The sequence below is a fragment of the Glossina fuscipes genome, unplaced genomic scaffold (genome assembly GCF_014805625.2).
Source record: "Glossina fuscipes isolate IAEA_lab_2018 unplaced genomic scaffold, Yale_Gfus_2 222, whole genome shotgun sequence".
Classification (NCBI taxonomy): domain Eukaryota; kingdom Metazoa; phylum Arthropoda; class Insecta; order Diptera; family Glossinidae; genus Glossina; species Glossina fuscipes.
In genome coordinates, this window is record NW_023998565.1 from 923,709 (window position 1) to 946,627 (window position 22,919).

General features: G+C 34.6%; 1 protein-coding gene and 1 pseudogene across 3 annotated transcripts in view; both read right to left on the minus strand.

Annotated features, from left to right (window-relative positions):
* Window positions 1-14,758, minus strand: part of LOC119642369 — a 31,288-nt gene extending 16,530 nt beyond the window's left edge. The window contains exons 1-5 of one of the 3 annotated variants that reach the window (XM_038041507.1): window positions 14,544-14,758; window positions 11,517-11,689; window positions 11,256-11,414; window positions 10,883-11,143; window positions 1,863-1,979 (exon numbers count right to left, since the gene is read on the minus strand). In XM_038041507.1, coding sequence (XP_037897435.1) covers window positions 1,863-1,890 — 28 coding nt within the window. In that variant the 5' untranslated portion in view covers window positions 1,891-1,979; window positions 10,883-11,143; window positions 11,256-11,414; window positions 11,517-11,689; window positions 14,544-14,758. Of the gene's footprint in view, window positions 1-1,862; window positions 1,980-10,882; window positions 11,144-11,255; window positions 11,415-11,499; window positions 11,690-14,543 lie in introns of all 3 variants that reach the window. The other 2 variants (XM_038041506.1, XM_038041508.1) reach the window with 2 other exon arrangements.
* Window positions 14,759-18,378: 3,620 nt separating this feature from the next.
* On the minus strand, window positions 18,379-19,260 carry LOC119642437 (annotated as a pseudogene).
* Between the last annotated feature and the right edge of the window lie 3,659 nt (window positions 19,261-22,919).

Genomic DNA, 22,919 nt, shown 5'->3' on the forward strand with positions numbered 1-22,919 from the left:
GTACGACCAGAAAAGTTTGTTGTACGACCAGAGAATTCGTTGTACGAACAGAGAATTAATAGAGAGCTTTTTGATTTGTATTCGTTAACTTGTGGTCATAATCCAGTTTAGTTAAATCCGAATTAAATTTTTATTCATAAACAATTTCACTCTAATACTTATTTAATTTCGGGCATTTTCCGTAATTTTTTGTTTCAATTCTGCATCAGCACGCAACACTTGTCCATCGCTACTCAGGCGGATCTTATTTACTTACATATTTTATTTATTTGCTAATAAGTTAATGAGTATATATATTTATTCTTGTTTTATCTTTAGAAAAAATGCGTCCAACAAAGCGCTGCCAATCGTTTACTAAGCGAATTCGATGTTTATGAAAATTAAAATATCAAACGGACAAAAAATCGTAAAATCAAGCTTATCGATGAAGATAAACATAAAGTTAGATGAAGTTATTGAAGAGAGTGGTAAAAAACAAGATAATACAAGCACACAAAAAATTATTAAAATCATTAATAGTCAAAATATGAAGGCAAGCAGGAGTCTTGAAATTTAAGTTTCAGTGCCCAAGATGAAGACATAAAACAGTAGGAAACGGAATTAAATATTTTTACAAACTGAATCGTACCAATTAACAAACGCAACAGGTTAGCCCCCTTGAATCTGCGCCACCAGTAAAAGCTACCCTTATAAGTTCCGTTGAAGATTTTCAAACAACGGATCCAACAAGTGTTAATAACTACCATGAGTTAACGGAACTAATATGGATGACGGCCAAATTACTTGTGTAGTGGATTCAACAAACGATGGTGATGAGAGACTTTTGCTAAGCTATCAAATACAGAAACCGGCTAATGAACAGAATATACAAAAAATTCTAACCGAACTGGCTGAAGGTACTTTAGTTTTAGTGTCTACGTTAGGCCCACATAATCCTGATCCTCAATGAAATATATATGGTAGACAAAGATACTGGGATTCTATGTGATCAGCCCTTGGATATACGTAATGATATTGTGTAGCGTATTTTTGCGTGTGAAATAAACTAAACAAAAGTAAATAAGATTAGAGGATTTACTTTGGAACTTTAAAAATTTGCAATTATTCATTCACGAAACTTTTTCTTAGCTTAAGAGGAAATGAAATATAATAAATAATCAAGCCGATCCACTTAATCGATTTTATTTTAATTACTTCGAAAACACATGTCATGAAATCTGTGTTTCACATATGTTTACCAACATATACATACGTAATGTACGGTTACACAACAAGTTTTATCAAAACCTACAGGGATTTGTTTTGCTTACATAGATTTTCACACATGTTTATAGAGTGAGCATAGGGAAATTTTTCATTGTCGGGTATTTGCATTGTGCAGTTACGTCTGTGATGAGCCAATTATAATTTTTTTTTTTAAATTTATTTATATTTGTGTGAATTTTGAAGAGTTGAAAAGCATTTTCTACTATATAATATTTATGGTTCTTTCTACATATTTTTATAGAAATCAAGCGTCGTTTTTATTGGATTACATTGCATACTTTAACATCTCTGTTTCAACTTTTAGCGTACAGTGTTGCTACTTGCATATTTTCGCTCACCGCGTAAAGTTTAAGGGTTAGACAGCATAACTTAGGATAAATCAACAATAAAATAATAAATAAAGTTATAGTTAAAGAGTCTGACACAATAGGTAGCACAGTATGTAATAAGTTTATGCTAAAGTATGTGTAAGACCCAGAAGAACTTCAGATAAATGCTAATGCAATCGCCACGAAAAACTAAAATCAGCCCCTATAAATGTTTATATTATTTTTATCGTACAGCACGTATCTACATAAAGATAAAAGCAAACTTACCTTCAGTATATAGCGAATATTCATTCATTGTGAGGAGGCGCGAAGGCGTGGAAACAAACTTGTACTGCGTTTAATAAACAATGTTGATATGGTGGTCAATGTCCTTCTTTTTGTAAACTAAAATAGAATAAAAATAAATGAATAAATTTTGAAATACATCTTAATATATTTTTTTGCATCTAATATTGATATATAACATATGATCCCTTTGAATATACTCACGTCTAAATACCTCTTTTTCTGCAACAATTTAATTAATACTACACAAAATTCGCTAAAAGCCGTTAGATGTTATTGTTATATAAAAAATGGTAGAAATTTTCGCAGCAAATCTGTTAAAGAGGAATTTTCGCAGTATTGTTGTTAAATGAGAATTTGACGATTATTCAGTTAGAGCATTTGCATTATCAGCTGGTTTCCATTGACATTAAGTCTAATTAAGTTTAATTACTTAATTGCGCAAAATTAATCAAAAATTCAAAAATTGTAGTAATAGAATTTGGATCAAATAAATGTTTCTCAAAAAAGTGTTGCTTTGCGTGAATAAACGGAATGTTAAAATAAATGGAAACAAATTTTCACGTATTACGCTCACGGTAGATAACAGTTCTTGCGATGACATTTTTTTGTGTGTCGCAATACCGTCTACTGCCTAAAATATCTGGGCTTATATATTGAGAACGGATTAACATGGAGAGATCATACTAAAATTAAGTTCACTTAAGGAAACAAAAGACTTTGTTGACTAATTCGTGTGGAATATCACATTAATTTGAAATTAGATGCATTTTATACAAAAGTATCTTTCAACACGGGAACAGTCAGTGTAACGTTAAAAAGGTGGAAGGCAGTGAGAGACTTTTTTTTTTTTACATTGGCTCGGCAGCTCTGCATGAAACAAGACGCTTTCTTGCAGAAAATTCTTGAAAAATAAATTTTTTTTTCACCAAAAAAGAAAAAATTCTCTTTTTTCTTTCACAAACTTTTGTTTCTGAAAACTCTTGAAGTAGTGAAAATACATATAGTGAAGTTGCGGCATTTAAACAAAATCAACAAAGGCTTCGACGTCCTTGTGCATCTCCGCAGATTGCGCAGCACCACCTGCTGTCTTCAACCTCATCCTGACAAGACTCACTTCGTCAACTCACCTGTACATTGGACATCAAGTAGCGGCGATTTCTGTCAAATTCTTAATACTGCTTTAACTTACAAGGCTTTGTTCTTCTCTGTCTCTGTCGGTTCCACCAAAAACGGCTGATTTCCATATCCCTTCTTTTCTCGGTAAGTCAGTTGATCCTTTTCTCTTGCCTTTAATCTAGCATGAAACCTAAAAGTCGCCCGCCCCTCAAGGGGGTGAGGCTCTCAAGCATGTTATCAAACGATGATGATTTCGAAAATTTTGTTCGAATCACGCATAGCAAGGGTACATTTAAAAGAAAAAACACAAACCAGAACGAAGGTCTCAAAAAGATCATCTCTGATAAGAATAATTCATCCGTAAAAGACTTGACTGAGGATGTCAATACCACCTCCTTAAAGTCCCCGATCGCTCCCTCTAAGAATAAGCCTCCCAATAAAGACAGCTCTGTGAACAGTAACAATAATCGTAGTCCCTTAAAAGGAAAGAACTCTGACCCAACTAGTCCAAATCGTTATAGTGATGACACGATCGGTGAGTGCTACGTGTTCATTGAAGTATGTAACAATTACCTAGAGAAACCTTTTCGCCTTAACTCAGATTTATTTTTTTTCGAACACATCAAAGATCTCAAATTGGATGGTTTGATTAATATCAAAACCATCAGCAATGGCAAAGCCAAACTTGGTTTTGCCACTGCGGTTGATGCCAACAACTTTATAATAAACAATGATTTTGGTCCAAAGTCTTGCAAGGCCTACATCCCTAGAATTTTCACAGAAAAATTTGGGATCGTAAAAAACATTCCACCTTCAATTAAGGAAGAGGACTTCCTCAACTCAGCTACCTCTGATATTGAAATCATTTCTGTTACAAGAATCCTCAGAAGAGACCCTGCAGACAGAGAAATGTTCATCCCAACAAACAGCCTAAAGATTGGTTTCAAGGGCAAACTAATTCCCAAGAGTATAAAATTCAAATATTGCAATATTCCAGTTGACTACTTCATTCCTTCCGTCAGGCTCTGCTATAATTGCGGCCGATTTGGTCACATCGCCAAATTCTGCAAAAGTAAGGAAAGCAGATGCCTGAACTGTGGCAAGTCACCGGCCTGTCGTACGGACTCATGCCTCTCAATCAAATGTCTAGGTTGCGGGTCTCTGGACCACAACGTAACATTTCGAGAGTGTCCAAAAAGAAAAAAAGAGGAAAATTTAAAAAAAATTTTAACCATCCAGAACTTATCTTTTAGAGAGAAAAAAAAGAGAAATTCTCTAACAACCCATACAATTTACTTGAAAACTATGACGTAAACTTCCCAGCAATGAAGGACAGCAATGCTCCTAACAATATCAGAGACCCTACTATTGATACAAATAATATTTTAATTAACAAAAACTTCAATGCAGTTTTAAAAAATAAAACAAGTATTCCCAAGTCCTTGCGTAGAATGTCTCTCAAGACGCCCTCGACTTACAGTAACAAGTCGCAGGAGCCAAAAAAACCTACCCCACCTCCTGAAAAGCATACTTTCATCAATTACCATAAATCCACTGATATGGAGATAATTCTGGAAAAGATTTTCAGGATTCTCTCCATCTCTTCTCAAGAAGATATGCTTAAAACCATCCAAACAGAAATAAGTTCTCTTAAATCAAAATTTGATCTTTTAAAACAAGGTACATCTGGGTCGGCCCTATCATGTTCTAACATTTCTCATGACGTCCTTCCTACAGTATAACATACAAAGCTTCAGGCGTAATGCCCATTCTCTTGATTTTTTCATAAATTCCAACCGAACTGACATCTTGAGTGAAATCTTTCTGTCCGATGAAAAAATTTCCGATCTCAAAATCTCAAATTACAACTCCGCTTATAAATGTAGGAGTGACGGCTATGGAGGTGTTGCCATCCTTGCCAGAAAAGGCATATCCTTCAAACAAATCCCATTTAAATCGACTGCTGACATTGTCATTATCAAAACCTCTTGTCTAAAACCTAATATCGTCATTGCTCCTTGCTATTTCAAGCCCAACATCCCCATTCAATCTTTCCGGGATGACTTTAATCGTCTCTGTGATATGCTCAATAGTTTCCACAATGTCATAATTGCAGGAGATTTCAATGCAAGACACCCTTGCTTTGGTGACTCCGTGTCAAACAATAAAGGCAAAGCCTTGCAAGAAATCATTAAAACTAGTAACTTCTATTGTCTGAATGATAATTCACCAACCTATTTTCACTCTACGACCAACAATTGTGGTAGCGTGTTGGATCTTACTTTCACTAACGCAACCCATCTCATATTCAAACGGGAGGTTAAAAAAGAAATTTTCCTGGGAAACAGCCACCACCTTCTTATTCTCTTTAATGCCACCTCTATTACCTCGTACAAGATAAATGACTTTATCTCGAGGAAAAAACTCCTAAATAATCTTATTCACGTATGTCTTGAGCCACAGGTCGAGTCTATCCAGTGCTCATTTCAACAAGAAATAATTAACGCCAAATCCGACATCCAAATCTCGAATTCCTACTCACCAAAACCTTGGTGGAACGAGCTACTCACTTCACAATTCCGTAGATTACAGGCTGCTAAACAAAAATTTTCCAAATACCCCAATATTTCTAATTTTGAAGATTTCAAGTTATCACAAAAAGAATGGAAGAAATCGATTAGAAAAGCCAAAAGATGCCACCGAGCCCTCGTTATCGAAGAGCTATGCTCAAAGAGCAATACCAAGCCATTCTGGATATTTTTAAATGGTCATCGCACCACAAAAAAGAAATACAAACACCCCATTTGGGATGATCTCAACAACAAATCCTACGTTGAATGGCTGAAAGCTGAAGTTCCCTCGACATGTGGTCTCCAAACCTCCTTACTTAACTCTCGGATGGAAAACATCTCTCCATTCTCCCTTGATGAACTCATGCACGTCCTTAAGTTGAAAAAGAAGTCCACAGCAGCAGGCTATGACGGAATCAAATATGAAATGATAAAGGTCCTTCCCATGCCAAGCTTTCTAACCCTGCTATCTGCTATAAATGAGCGAAGGATGACCAACTCGTTTCCCACTGTTTGGCGTACAATTAAAACAGTGCCCATTCCTAAACCCGGAAAAGATCTTGAAATATTCACTAACTTCAGACCCATATCCCTCTTGCCTGTTCTTCTAAAAATTACCAACCAAATGATTAAAGAAAGACTAACAAATTTCGTGAATCACTCACACCTTCTCCCGTCAAGGTCCTTTGCTTATCAAAAAAATATCTCCACCGGTATGTGCCTTAATGAAGTCCTTTTCACAATTGCAAATGAAAAAGCAAATGGAAACCAGGTAGTCATGCTTTGCTTAGACATAAATAAAGCTTACGACTGTGTAAACTTAGCGAAACTGGACCAAATTCTATCTGATTTTAAAATCCCGACACAAAGTAGGCATTGGGTTCTCAACTTTCTTTCCTCGAGAACTCTCGTATTAGATTCACATACAGTCGAAGTTTGTGGAGGCTTACCTCAAGGTAGCTGTCTCAGCCCAGTTCTCTTCAATTTATACACAGCCGGTTTACATCAACTACAGGACAATTCTACCCATTTATTTCAATATGCTGACGATTTCCTCATCATCTCTGCTGGAAAATCATTAATGGAAGCAGTCCGTAACCTCGACACTAAAGCCAATCTTTTTCACAAACTTTGTGCAGACTTAAATCTAACTTTCAACCCGGAAAAATCAAAAGTCATTCGCTTTGCTGAGGGTCCCAAAAAAATTTTTTACATTACAATCAATGGTATAAAAATCAGTCCGTCTTCCTCTTTTAAATTTTTGGGCAGAATAATCAACTCAAGTTTAGCCACGCATGAGCATTACAAGGATAGCCTCGAAAATTGCAACACAGGCTCAAATGTCATCAAACTTCTGACCAACATTCACACCGGACTTCCACCTAGGAAAGCATTAAACGTTTACAAATCTATTGTTAGATCCAAAATTGAATATCCCTACTCTACATCGTGTAACGCTCCTGCGTATACATTAAAAAAAGTACAAACCTTTCAAAACTCAATCCTAAGACGTTGTACCGGTTTGTCCCCCTCAACACTAACATCAATTTTACGTTCCATCTCTTATGAACTCCCCGTTGCTAAGAGAATTTATCTTGTAACTGCAAAAGAACTTCTCAAGGTAAAAATCTTCTAAGCTGCCTTCTTTGACGAGGTCGCTTCCAGACACAATCATGTCATCAGTAGTTACTCTAACTGCTTCAAAAAATTCAGTAACATCTTCAATAAAGTTAACTCAATATCCTCCTGGAATAATATTATTCATGATAAATGCGTAGTTGAATTAAACTTACTTAATTCAATCACCAACTCAAAAAAAAATCGATCAGGGTCTTGTCTTCGAATCGCTTGTCTGCAAAAACTTAACCACTTCGTCGAAAATAACTTCAAAATATACGCAACGGATGGATCTATCAATTCGGACATCTCTAGTTTTTCAATTATTGAATACCCAAACTTACCTATAGGAAAATTCAAAGTTCTACAAGAACTATCATCCACTTTCATTGAACTTCTGGCCATCAGACAAGCAATCATCCATGCATCTGAAATTAAGCTGAAAAAATTTGTAGTTTTCTCTGACAGCAAATCTGCTCTAATTTTAATCAAGAACAAAGACCCATTCAATAAGTATGTCTTCGAAATCTATAACCTTTTAAAAGACCCAAGTATTGAAAAAGGCCACATCATCTGGATCCCAGGTCACTGCGGTTTTAGTATCAATGAAAAAGCTGACTTCCATGCTCGTCAAGCTAGGTTCGATGGTACAGTTTTGTCCATAAACTACCCCCCCAGCGAAGCTTTTCTGCTAGTCAAAAAACTCATCATAAAAGAATGGAAAGATGAGTATCATGTTTTAGCTAGAGAAAAAAGTGACCGGCTGTTCTACAAAATTTACCCTTTTTTGCACCCACGCTTCTACCTAAAGGAAAATTCACGACATGGGAATTTAAAGTTCTTCACCGTCTTATGAGTAATCACACCTACGACAAGGTCTATTTTAAAATGATCAAAGTCTCCTCCTCTGACATCTGTGAGGATTGCAATATCACTGAGTCTGCCGAGCACCTTATTTTTGAGTGCAGGAGGTTTGACATCCTTAGACAAGCTTTCAGTATATTTAGCCTGTATAACAATTCATATGAAATTTTTCATGCTGGTAACTTTAGGCATTTGAAGCAACTGACTGCCTTTATCAAATCAGCTGATTTTTCGTTCTAATTTGGCATTTATAATTTCTATTACAATCACGAATCGCCTACACTTTTTCTTTTATCGGCATTATTAGCCGGATCTTGACAGTACAGTACCAAGTACGGTGATTTATGGATTGACAGCGGAACAGAGCCTCTCATTGCGCACACTCTGCCACATCAGTCTACCTATGCTTGGATTTTTTCATCAATCGCTCTCAACTTCGTTTCTGGATTATGGATCTAACATTAACTTAACTGGTCCAATCCATCTCTAAACAAAAAAAAAAAAAAAAAAAAGAGACTTTTTTTAATCCTGTGATTCGTTAGCAACAAAATTATTCATTGGATATTTCATGTTTTATTTCATATTTTAAAAATCGTATTCAAAGTTTTTTCTTCAAAATATCTTGGCACGTACAATCAATATCTGTTCCCGATGAATCTTTTCTTCTTTTATTTTTTAATTACGAAATTATTCTCAATACATGAGATATATTTTAAATAAGGGAAATAAATGCACTTACCGTCAATATATATAATTTTATAAGTTTGTTAGAATTATTTAAAAGAAAATTTATTATTTTAAAATTTTTTGGGATCATTCTTATTTCACCTTTATGTAAATGTTTAACAAATTTCTTTTTAAAATTTTTAACCTTTTTTTTTCCTCTTTTTAAAATTTTTTTCGCAATTACTCGCTTCTTACAACTTCTTTGTGTACTTCATCTGGTTTTTCCGTTTATATCGTTTCTTAATAAGAATTCTCCTTTGTTGAGAATGGAATGGAGAATGGAGAACACAGAAATCACCGACTTGCTTTCAATAAATGCAAATCCTCCACCATGAAAAATATCCCCGACTAAAAATATCTCAGACCATAATTATCCCCGACAATGCAAACTATTTTATACACATGTATGCATGAATCCCGGCCGCAAGCACAACTAAACACTAAACGTACCATGCGCGGTTAAATAACCGTTTTTAAAATTTTGTTTAAAATTTCTCGCATTCAACGTTATTGTATCATCATGTAGCTTATTGACTTTTCGTAAAATATACATACATCGAAAAGCGGGGAACGAGTTTTTATTATAGCATCAGAAAAATATGTTGTTTACTAACTACTTCGCTAAGATACATACGTTTTTTTGAAGCGGTCATTTGACCGCTCATGGTAGGATGAAATGTCAGTACGTTTAGTGTTAAATATTTACAGAAAAGGCAAGAAATTTTCTGATCGTGTTGGTGTTGATTCTCAAAAATTCTGTATGGCAATTTTATGTCTGTTCTTTATACATGTTCTATATTATAACGTTTTTAGAAGAAAAAATACATTTTTACCATAAGATCAAGATTATCTTTTCGCTGTCTTGTGGCGTAAGTCGAAGGGGTCGCCTTAGAGTGGTCTGAGCTTGCTCGCTTCTACAGCTTACAATCAATTTTAGGTTCCCTCTCCCCATATTCTCCCTACCCTCCCGTGATCCTTTCCTCTTTCCCTCCCCTCTTCGTCTTTCTCCTTTTCCCCATCCTTCTTCTATTCTTTTTCCCTTCCTCTTCTTTTTTTTTAATTGTTTTATTTTTTAAAATGGAGAAAACATTTTGTATACAATAAACATTTCTTAAATCTTGCTCACATTCTAGGAAAAATGTGAAAATGGCCATTTTTGAATGGTTTATTGGAGTTTCTAGCGGTCCTAGGACCGCGTCTGTCTCGACTAGCAACTCAGTTCAGTTCGAAAGGAGAAAATCAAGTGAAAGAGATAAACACTTGTATAATGTATAAAAATAAAGCGTGGTAGTTTAGTTTGAAAGGAGAGACACTTGTATAATGAAATAAAACGTGGTAGTTCAGTTTGAAAGGAGAAACACTTGTAAACACCTGTATAATTTATTCACTTTGTTTTTTTGCCTCCTAACTATATATATGACATGATGATAATTTCATTGAACATGCGCGAGTATTTTTTTACAATATTTAAAAATAAAAACATTTAATTTCGATTCAATAAACAACAAGGAGTACCTTGGCTCAAATATTGGATATCGGATTACCTTGGGCAAGTAGATGTGTCAGGTATCTGATAATATATTGAAACAAATAATTATTTTATTTTGATTAAAATACTTGCTGAACATTAAAATCCATTTCACTGGTGCTCAATTAAAAGGTGTTGAGTGCAATATTTTTGAATTTAAATATTTTTGAAAGCTTAGTACCCTTACGGGCTGGCTCATCACGATTTGCGAACATGATAGAAGAGCACATTTGATTACTTTCAGAATTTTAACGGACGAAGAAGACACAAGGAGAGGCGAAGGACGAAAAAGGACTGAGCAAACTCAGAATCTGGACTAGTTGTCTTGGCATATTTTATGATTTCGAGAATTTGAATCGCAAATGTTTAAACGAACGGACAAATATGTCAAAAAATGCATATATTTGAGAATGCTGCATGGATCAAAGTTAATTTTTAGTTTACTTTTTCATATAAAATTGCGATACCGAATAATTCCAAGCGGGACTCTCTTTGTTACAATTTGCTGTTTCATATAAATTTAAACTACAATAATACTAGCATATGTTATTTATTTATAGTTTCTTTACTTTACTTACGAAAAGGAGGGATATTGCAAGTTACGTCTTCAAGACTCTAATCGAAGAAAACCCTGAATAAAAGAAAGTGACGGTTGGCATCTCCTATATACGGACGCTTCCTAATCCGGCGGTCTGCCACCTGCCTGTGTTTTGGTGGATTATTCAGGAGAAGTTCTACCTTGTCACATACTCTCACAACTGCAGCCAGGATTATTCTTCAAACTATGAACTTTGTTCATCAAACCAAAATCAAAACTGTTATTGCAATTAATAGTCGGGCTGAAACAGAAAACAACGTCTCTTATCAACGAAGATGTTAAATGGGAAAAAACCTAAGATTGTAGCCTCTTAGGGTGGAGATTTTAAATTACATGAATTTCATTGAACGTACCATTTATATTCAAATGCCTCAAATTTAAGCTGGTCTGACACGACGTAAAGTAATAAAAAAGGCATTCCCCTTCTGGACGTGAGTAGCAAAATGCTTATATACGAACTATGACGCTTAGAGTTGCGATACTCATCTCCACCGCAACTACGCTGACTTCAACTGAGAGTAAAACAATTGTGTTTACAATAACATGCTTCTTGGCGGCAGATAAACAAATCAGAAAAATCAAACACACCATACTCACACAAATTGTATACTAACTGTTATTACTATTGTTGATCTTTTTTCATTAGTGTGATTTTCTTTGCCGACGTAATCGCATAGAAAAAAAACGTTCAAATTCGCACGCACTGCACAGCTGGTTCAAATACGGCAAGAGCAATAAACGCATTCAGTGTCCTATTTAACTTTGCAGCAGCAAAAAACAGCAGCAACTAAGTAAGAATATAAAAAACTAAAATATTAAATATGTCAGTACTCATTGCCTAAGACAAAATCTACGTTTCTTAAGTAAAGGCAACGATATAAGCAGTAGCGCAAATAGTGGTAATTGTGTTCGTACAGACTCAATTGAATTATCGTGATGACAATTGGAAAGTGGCCATACGACTACGATAAGATTTGTGCTTTCGGATCGGAGCACTAATAAAGTGTACGAAAATTCTTGACCAACTTAACATTCAGAGTTGATTTCGCTTGACCTATACTTATCGTTTCAATAAATGAATGGGTAATTTATATTATTTATAAATTAACTACGCGGGCTTCAGGTTAATGACTGGCAGAATTTTGACGTCTATCGGTTTATCAATTTATAAATTAGCGCAGTTGGCGGAATTTTCGCAAATTATTTAAATAGAGTCAAAGTCAAGTAGTTCCACTTTTCGTTTTCTATTGTAAATGTACTAAGAAGCGGAACATTATTGTTCAAATCTAACGAAGAAGTTTTACACTCAAATCTGATTTTAACTTAATAAGAGAATTGAGACATGTGTGAAGACGCAAGCTTCATTAGGAATACATTTATTTTGTAGAGAAAGTTCGTTTCATCTGACCGCACCGCTATAAATCTAGACATTGGCAAACTACACTTTTGTTGCATTGTACGAACTGTTAACTCGATTTATTGTTAACATTCCAGTAACCTTCATCGATCGTTATAATGCTTGTTTAATATCGCTGGAAATGTTTTATTTGGCGTGTTGCATTACGTTGGACTTACGGCATACAATTGCAAGACAGCAAAGCTCCACTCGATGTACGATGCATTGTAATGCATGTTTCGTTATGATATAAGTTTTAAACAATATTTAAATACACGTTGATATAACTTCAAGAACAAGCAACCTACACCAAAAAAGAAGAAGAACAAGCAACCTACACCAAAAGGAAACAAGAACAGACAACCTTCAAGTAGATTTGTTCGATATTGCGGTTAAATGTCAAAATAAATGAACAAGCATAACCTAAATTACCTTGAAATACAAAAGGTAAAACAAAGCAATTAACTGCAAAAAGGAGAAAAAAGATTTTCTCCTTCTACTGCACATTAATACAAACATACCCAAGTATTAACAATGAGTCCTTAATAGAAACCGCATAAAGTAAAAGAAACTCCATGTAGTAAAAATTTGTGGTATAAATTAACGGCTTCCCTTCAATCAGTTTAAATGGTCTAAAAGAACAATATTCTTACCACAGTGGCATTAGCACAATGCTCAAAATCCAATACAATAGACGTAATTAGCTTTACTGTAAGCTAAAATAATATAATTTTGAATTATTTCTGCCCTATGTATTTATAGTAACCATACGCAAAAGTTGGTAAAATTAATTTTCGGTAATTTATATACAAAAGCAACAGCAAACCAACATCTTAATTAACAACTCGTCTAAGCTGACTCTTGCTATTCGTAGATTATTCAACGATTTTTTCGCAGTTGTAAGCTAAAATATTATTTAAAATTCATAATTCTCGGTATCATTATTCTGTTATGTAACCAAAACTTTAAATAAACTGAAAATGTGGCAGCAAAACTTTTAATGCTAATTAAAGTTGTCTTACGAATTCGAAAAAAAAATCGTTAGAGTTAGAGTTAAATCAAAAAAATGTAAAACTTGAATAAATCTTTCCTGTAAAGAAGAGATGAACGAAGTGATATGAGAGAAATACTAGGGTTGAGTTTCATTAAATAATATGCTCAAACAATTTTGTTTTTTTCCAAAAAAAGCATTTAAAGTGAAATTTTGAAAAATGTTATTAACTTTTTATCGCATCACTTGAATTGATCAATTTAACAATGTGCACGTCCTCTATTTTGCAAGAAAAAAATCTATGCTTTATAAAAAACAGGACAAGGCCGACAATAAGACACCCTATATAGCTTCGTTTATAGACCCATGTCGCCCATTTAATTTTTATGTCAAATTATCGTGAATAAATTTATTCTTATAAAATATTAATAATTGGACCCTTTACCCATATAAGAGCCTACATATCCTGAGAATTCTTATAAGCGATGGTATTCAAAAAATTTCTCTGTTACTTTGCTATTATGGACCAAGATTCACCATGAACTGTTAAAAATTGTACCTTGTTATCTTATCAATTTCAGTTTTTGTAAGAATGGTTATATGAGAAAGAGTTCAAAAATAATTGTCGCAGCCGAACCAATTTTTTCATATCAATTTAGAAAGATGAAACAGAGCGAGTTTGCTCGAAATCCTTTGAAAATTGCAATTTTCAAAATAATGTGTTCTAAAGGGACCTACGTACGTAGGTTATTACAAGTAAAAAATTTATATTTCGCTATAAACGACTTCTTTAAGCTCACCACCCTTATCCCAATAAAAAGTAGGGAAAGAAACTGAGGAACTGAACTTTGAATACGTCATAAACATTTCTGTTGGGTTAGTTCATAGTGTAATATAATATTACACACGATTCTGAACATATATGCTGAATAACTCAAACGCGCGGAAAATGTGCTCGATTCCTAGGGGATATTTATTTCATATTCATTTATTTATTGCATATACATAATTCCGCGGTAATTTAGATTCACTTCAACTTAGACTACGTATTAATTTTAAAGACTTTATCTTGTTAAGATTTCGGATAAAAGATAAAGGATCCTAAAATAAAAAAAAAAAAAAGGGACGGATAAATATGATAAATGATAAATATGATAAATATGATAATAATAAAAGTGAGCACACCGCCGACGTCTCCGCAACCGAAGCCGGCAACTGAGATTATAGTAGATAGATTATTAGAAATAAACTTACAAGCGTTAGAGCCGCAAGGAAAAGTCCCACTATATAACAAGTTAATCCTTTACATAATAAATCAACAAAATTTAAGGTTCCTTATAAGGTAGTTAATAATTTAAACATTTTTAAAAATTGTATTTTAGAGATTGTATTTTCTTCTGCGCGACAAACAAAGCTGATCACTCACTGATACTGATACTCATTTTACATATAATCATATTTCCGCCGCCAAAACACAGATTAACACCACTTACAGACGTTAAGCTTTTTAAACTTAATGTACTGTACTATACTGTATGTACTGTACTAATGCACTGTTTTGCATCGGTTCGTATCAAAATAGTTTCACACAATGGCTTCGATGTTTTGTATTCTCTATTCCTTAAAATTTTTTTTTTATTTAATCTTATATCAATATTATATTTTGTGGGTAAGAAAGCAAACACACCGATAGAAAGCGCTATCTTTCCATGCAATAACAATGTTTTGTTGTTTTTCGCTTTTCTCTTTGTAATTGACGGCAAATAATCTTTATTACTGCTTTAAGAGAGACGACACTAAGAGGAGTCAAGATAATTTTTGAAACAGATGGAGTAGGCTTCTTAGCGACTTTTGAAATGTGATCTACGTTTGATTTAAGAATAGAAAAATACTACAGGTGACATTTCTACTTTCAACTGTTGTGACTAGCGAATATGTTTTTTTTTTTTTAATTCCCCATAGTAGTTAAAGTGGAAGAATTTTGTATTCGATTTTGTTAGTGTAAGAAATTTGTATTCGGTTCTGCTAATATGAGAAATTTGCATATCAGCTAAGTGTGGATGATGTGGGTCAAAATTGCCATTATCGTTTCGCGGCCTATGCTATATTTTTATTATCTTCAGTATACCTAACTCACTACAAATAAATATAATTCTTTCTTATGAAATAAACATACCTATAGTGATATTAAAAGATATAAGAATACTTTCTTTTTTTTCGTTCTGCTGCTGTAGTTAACTGAAAATTAACTTTCGCCTATTTATTGGGCGGCTTCCGCAAGGCAGCTGTCTTAATCACGTTCTGTTCACTTAACTTCAGGATGGCGACATATACATCTTCCAACATGCCAATGATTTACTACGGATTTCAGCTGACAAATCTTTCAATGAAGCAGGTGAAAATCATGCCACTAAGGGTAATCTCTTTTTTGATGCATGTAATGATCTAAAAAGCAGCTTTAACCTAAGTAAAACAAAGGCACTGTATTTTGCTAATTGTTCCTGGAAGTTGATTCACATTTTGATCAAAGATATACCTGTCAGCCAAAAAACTTCCCTCAGAGTAGTTTCTCAGTAGAATCATTAAGTCTAGTAGTCCAAAAACACTTCTCCGAAACTCAACGGCAGTCAGGCTCGGACTAACACAGTCAATATGATGACGTGACTTCGGTCGGTGTTTTTCTGAAGAAAAACACTCACGATTTACAAATCCTTTATTCGCTCAAAAATGGAATTTTCATTCTCGACCACTTGTAAATTTTCTAACTATGTTCCCAAAAGTGTACAGCCTGACACTGAAAATGCCTTGCCTGTCACAGCCAAAAGGTTTCTAGAAGTTAGAATCATTAGGCCGTCTTTCTTTCTGCTGATTGTCACCAAACTGACGAAGCTTCCAGCCGCTACTCAAGTTGTTAATTAAAGTTTCATCGTATTATTAATGAAGTCAACAGCATCTCAGCCTGCAGCTCTGTACAAAACATATGTACAATAGATCCTAATTCTATTGCGGCTGTAATCAGCACAAAAAATAGTTTTTTTTCTCGTTTTTTACAAAATAATGATTTCTTAATTTGAATCAATTGATTTAGAAAGAGCAGGTTTCGCGGTGCTTAAGTAGCCATTGGAAACATTTGGAAATTTCAAATTCTGGAAGAGCCTTCATCAACTTTCATTGAACTTCTGCTCATCAGACAGGCTGTTCATCTTGCCATAAGTGGTATCAAGAAATTTGCGTGTTTTTCTGACAGTAGATAGGCCTTGACCCAAATCAAAAAAAAAAAAAAAAATCCGCACAATTTGTATGTATTTAAAATCCATAAAATCTGCCTGAACGGCCGAGTAGGCAAGAGTCTCGACTAGAAACCCAATGGTCGTGGTTTCAAATCTCAAGTGCAGTAGAGTTTTTAATAAAGCCGAAAGCCTTAGATGCTAGTGCTTTAAGACTTTAGTTTTAGAATTTATTCTCTGGCTAAATTTATAATAATTATAACAATAATAATAATAATAATAATAAAATTCACAAAAAGTTAACTATATTATTATTAAGGCATATAATCTAATCTGGATTACAGGTCATTTTGGTTTTCATTGAAATGAAAATGCTGGCCTTTACGCTCCTGAGGCTCGACTAAATGGAGAAACTTTCTCTATCAAATATCCTCAAAAAGGCGTCTTTCGCCTTGTTCTTAATTATGTAATGCCAGACTGGAAACACAAGTATAGGAATTTAGCAAAATATAATGAAAAGATAAAATTCATCTTTGCATGAGCTTTAAACTTTTCTCTGATGACAACTTTACCACATGGTAGATTAAGGTCCTCAATAGGTCCATATGCAACCTTACATCACCTGGTGATGTGTGTCACAGAAAAGAGTCAGTTCACCATTTTATTTTTAATTACAGTGCACTCGATAACACTATATTTTCTTTTGGAATTTTTACTATTTATAACAGTCTGTATGAAAATTCTTCGTGCTCGCAATATACATATTAAACAGCTAGGTGCCTTCGTTAAATCTACAGACTTCTCTTTTCAAGTATCATAGTTATATACTAACTCTTGTCCGGTCTAATCATATTTTTAACAGTTTTTATAACTTTATAAATCTACCAGTTCTCTACAGCCATAGCTTGAGATCAATCTTCTGGTCGAAACTGTAGAAAGAACATTAATATTTTGACTATTCCAACTTGTACAACATCCACTCGAGGAAGATAATCATCATTTCATCATCATCTTTGGAATTGTGTCCCATCCTAAGAGATAACCATCTCTGCTTCATCGTTTAGTCACTTTCAATCAACTGGTATACTTTTGTTTGGGCATCGTGAAAACTCATAACTGGACATAAGGGACTTTCATTTACAAGTCTGGTCCGTTTACCATTTATATACCAAAAAAAATGTATATATAAATAAGCAAAGATAACTGATTAATTTCATTAGAGCCAATTTACAGTGTGGAATGCTCCCTTTTTCTTTTTTTAATAATAGAAACTTCTTGCACCTTCCATTGCCACAATATTTTTATAAATATTTCTCTGCTTAGCAAAGCCGTCAACAGTGTTACCAAGACATCATATTTGTAAACATTCAACGAATATGATAAGCTCGCAGCCAATGACAACAATGAAAGTTTATTATGGGTACAACCCAATAAAGTCTTTCGCTCTTCAGGTCGAAACTAATAAGCACATGCAATGCCGTGCTTAGCTGTCTTATCATGTTATTTGAAAAGAGGAAAATAACACGAATGTGAAATATCATATGAAATATGAAGTAAGAAGACAAGTATTAAAATAAATGTAACAACTCTAATATGGAAAAAACTAACAATAATAATAACATAGAAACTCATTTATCTCCCCTTGAACGCATCCTGACTAGTTTTAGTAAATTTTTAGAGACCTGGTGTTCGATTTTCGCATATTTTTGAATATTTCCTGTTAATTCTTTGATATATTCATACAGTGATTTTTATTTTAAATGAGTTTGGTTATAGATACAACGAAATATTTATTTTAGCCACCGGCGAATAAGACATAGTTTTTGTAACCACGTCGACGGTAACAGATCATAACATAGGATTCAAAAGTCGTCATCCCAACTTACGCTGAATAATTTTAACGTGTTCAAAACATTAGTTATTGTAGTATCATGAGCAGTGTACATCCAGATTTTCCTATCGGGATCTAATTTGCCCTTTACTTAGTCTGTGAATCTCTGTAGTACCTCTTTAATTAAGGGTCCAGTTTTAAGCTGCGCCAGGTTATAGGTGCCAATAGTGAACGTAGAATCTGATAAAAACTGCAAAGCCGGTCTCCGATAAACTTTTTTAGTCCACTCAGGTAAGGTTTTATTATAAAGTCCTTTAATATAAAGTATATTTTTAAAGCGTTGTAGATCTTCCAAGGAGTTCATTGAACGGCCGGTATACTTCGATAAGTAATTAAACAGATAACCAAATCTAGTATTAAGTTTTTGAAATAAATCAGAGTTCCTTAAATTTGACAAAGCGTGGTCATAAGCGGGACATGCAGTTTTACCTGCTAAAACCTATGAAATGATAAGGTTGTTGGTCGTCTAAGAATTGTAGCCACAAATTTACTAAATCCATTTACTCAGGCATCGTATGCACTGGTATTGGTTGCCAATTTGCATTAGGATTCCAAACATCGCTCGCCTCCGGCTGATAGAGACCGGCTAGATTACATAAGAAGCTCATTAGAGTGCGATCCACGTCGGTTGAACGTACAAAAATTTCATCTTTATTGCAAATTTCGCTGAAGAGTTTATTATAACGTTTCCGTAACCACCAATATTGCTTAAGAGTCTTTGCCAAACAACTGAATGCAAACCCAAAAGCTAAATTGCTATATGCGACTACCCACTGCGTAACATTAAATTGACCACTGAGGTGGAATCTTTAAAGCAAAAACATTGTAACAAGTGGATTTCAGACTCGCTCATTTATTATTATTATTATTATTATTTTAATTTTAGACTAATGAAATGAATTCTTAGACTAAAAAAAAGACATTGAGCACTAGCAACACAGGCTATCGGCTCTAATTTAAATAAATGGATATTAGATAGTGAACTTAGTAGTATTAAAAAAGTAATATATTGAATTGATATTCTGTTCTGAAGCTGATTGTAGAATGTTCAAAGGGTTAATCGTTCCAAATGCAATACTTCTAACCAAGGAAAAGTTGAGGCAATCACAGAGAATGTGCTTTATAGTAAGCACACAACAGCAGATTGGGGGAGAAGACTTCTTCAGGATCCATTGGTGTGTTGCAATTGTATGACCAAGGCGAATTCACGAAAATGTTTGGATCTTGGTTTTCTCAACATTTGTTGGATATAGAGGTGGAGTTAATTGAGGGTTAATGCAAGAGTAGTGTTGATGATGGTATTGTAAATTTCCTTCTGTAATTTTCTCTTTAACTTTTCTTCCAATGTATCTTTGAAGATCCAACTTTTCCATGACATCATCCATAATTAGAGGAGCAGAAGCAGCATACTTTGCCGCTAAATCCGCCTGCTCATTTCCCAGTAAACCGATGTGACTTGGTACCCATAACATTTTAATTTTTCCGTCGGGTGTAGTAATTATATTCCTTAATTTGTTGATGGTGCTCCATCTCGAAGTCGAAGGATTCCGAACAGCTTGTAATACAGACAAACTGTCGGTAACAATAACGGTTTTGAGTTTGTTTTTATGGGCAAGTTTGGCAGCGTGAAGGATAGCTCTGGCTTCCGTTGTGAAAGTTGAAGTACTTTTGTGAAATATGTGGTTGAGAAGAACCCGTCCTGTAGCATCTACCACCGCACAAGCAGGAGGCAGACCAGGAGATTTTGAGCCGTCTGTGTACAAAAGATTCCAACCAGTATTGTCCAATACTTGGGTTTTTTCAGCTATTAGATTCGTGAAGACGTAATTTGGAGTATCTTCTTTCTTGTGCATAGACAGTGAGATGTCAAAAGAGCAGTCTTTCAAAATCCAGGGAGGTTTAACACCAAAAGAGCGAAAAATATTTAAGGGAATGTTCAATTCCTTTGCGACGTACAAACAATGGTCAATTGCAGATGGTGACTTTGCATTTTTCTTCGCAATAATAATCTCTCTCACGTCATCACCGAGAACAGACTTGTTTGAATTAAGAAGCTTGGGAACTATTTTGGCTTTTAACTCATAAAGTCTACTTTCTAAAGGTGGGAGACCAGTTTCAATTATAATATTATATATAGGCGTGGTCCGAAAAGCATAACAACTTGCTCTGACGGCTTAGTGATAGACAGGTTTAAGGAAGTTGATATTAGATTTGCAGCTATTGCCATATATTATCAAAGTAGTCAATCTTGCTTAACACAAGCATTTTGGCAAGATAAGCAATAGTGTTAATATGCGCATGGCTTCTCCAAGCAATGTACTGTATGAAATTCACCCTTGTTAAAATAGAAGTTTTTAACCGAAGACAGGGTGCTTTCCAACGATATTTGTTGGAAAACGTGAGCCCGAGAACATGGAGCGTCTCCACGTTTAGTACTGGTATGTCATTAATGAGCATCAGTAGATTTCCTGCATCGCAAACCTGCTTTCGACAAATGTGCATTTTTTTAGATTTTTGTATGGAAATTTTAGTCCCTGACGAGTTTGCCCATTTGCAGATCTCTTGTTCAATAGATTCGAGGATGTTGATTGCCTTCCTGTTATCTTTTTCTTTTGTTAAAATGTATACATCGTCTGCGTAGAGACAATGTTCCACTCTTGGTACACGGCAAAGAATTTCGCTAATTTCGTTGAAAGCGATCTGGAAAAGCGTGACAGAGAGAGGAGATCCTTGCGGAATGCCATTCTTTAGAGGAAAGGAATCAGAAAGATGATTGTTAATTCTAACTTTAAACGGCCGATGCGACATGAATGATTTGATGTAGTTGAAAAATTTGGGTCCAACATTTCATGATTTCAAGAGCCTTAAAATAACATGAAGACCAACTCTGTCAAACACTTTTTCGAAATCAATTGTGAGAATTGTTACGTGATTTCTTTCGGAAATTGCTTTGCTCGTGAAATAATGAATATGGAAAAGAGCGTCGATGCACCCCCTACCCCTTTTTAAACCAACTTGTTACTTTGTAATCAGGTTCTGGGAATCAAGAAACCAAGGTAATCTAGACGCCATAACCCTTTCTAATACTTTTAAGAGGCAAGATAAAAGAGAGATTGGGCGATCATCCGATGCGATGGAGACATTTTTTGACTTTGGAATTGGAACAACTGCGGCCCTTCTCCACACGTAGAGTATATGGCCAGTCAAAAATACCGTATTATATAGGTCCAGTAATTTCTTTCTACTTGAATTAGACAGAGCGCTGATCATTTTGTATGAGATGTAGAGTTCTTGCTGAGAAAACGATTGCACAGGTGGGATATAGAGCGAAAGCACTGTAAATTTTATGTTTAACATTATTTGTGTCGCTACGGCTTGTATTTTGAGCTAAAATTTGTGCGTTTGTGAGGTATATTTGATTTTATAAAAACACCAACTCCTTGTTTGGAATATGAATTTTGATCAGCATTCGTGAAGTATGTAATATATGATTTGGGTGGAATAGGATTAAAAGAGCTTCTACGAGTTTCTTGAAGCGATAAAAATATTGGTTAAAATCACTTATGAGTGTAAGGAGTTCATCAAAATTATTAATAAGTCCCTTAATGTTCCACTGTAGAATTTTAAAAACTTTATTTAATTGTAATGACATGGAAGCAGAGGGGAATTAAGGTTAAGTTGACATGTCAGCGTCTCCGTCGAAAAGGTCGCTATAGGAGTTTTGCGTGAATAATTTGTTCTTACCAGCAGAATAATCTGTATTTAGGTGGTTTGGTACATCTGAAGCACAACGAGTGGGCGCACGTGAACAATTTGAAGTTGAAGGTTGATTAATGGATGAAAGAATGGATTCATTACCCCTTGTAATTTTTTGAATACAGCTGAGAGCTGGAGATTCTAGAGAATTTTGAATATTAAATTTTAGCATATATGTTGTTGTTTTAAGTTTTTCAATATTTGGTGTTGCTTTGGTTTTTTCAATATTATCTTTGGCGGGTGATGTAACTGGTTTCGCAATATAATTTTTGGTTAATGGTGGAACAGGTTTTTCATTGGAAGCAGTTGCAGTTAAAGTCTTACTAGGCTCGATTTGCGAGGCAACAGCAGCGTAGGTATTACTTTTGCCAATTCCATGGGCTACAGAAGGATTTCTTTCCCGATATGTGCGTCGCGCTTCGCCCATGCTACAGTAATTTTCTGTTTTGATTTTTAATATTTCACGCATCTGTTCAAAACGTGGGCATTGTTTGTCTAACGCTGAGTGTTGATCATTGCAATTTATGCAGAAACTACGGGTACAGCTTTCAGTATGTGGAGGATGACTACAGTTAGCACAAGATGCAGCATTAGTGCATCTTTTTGCCGTATGACCCAGGCGTTGGCAATTTTTACACCTCATAGGATTTGGGATGTATAGTTCTACTTTACATTTATAACACGCCACATTAAGTGTTCGCGGTCGATAGCGATCAAAAGTTAAAATAATCCTTCATGTAGGAGAGCGGGTTTTTC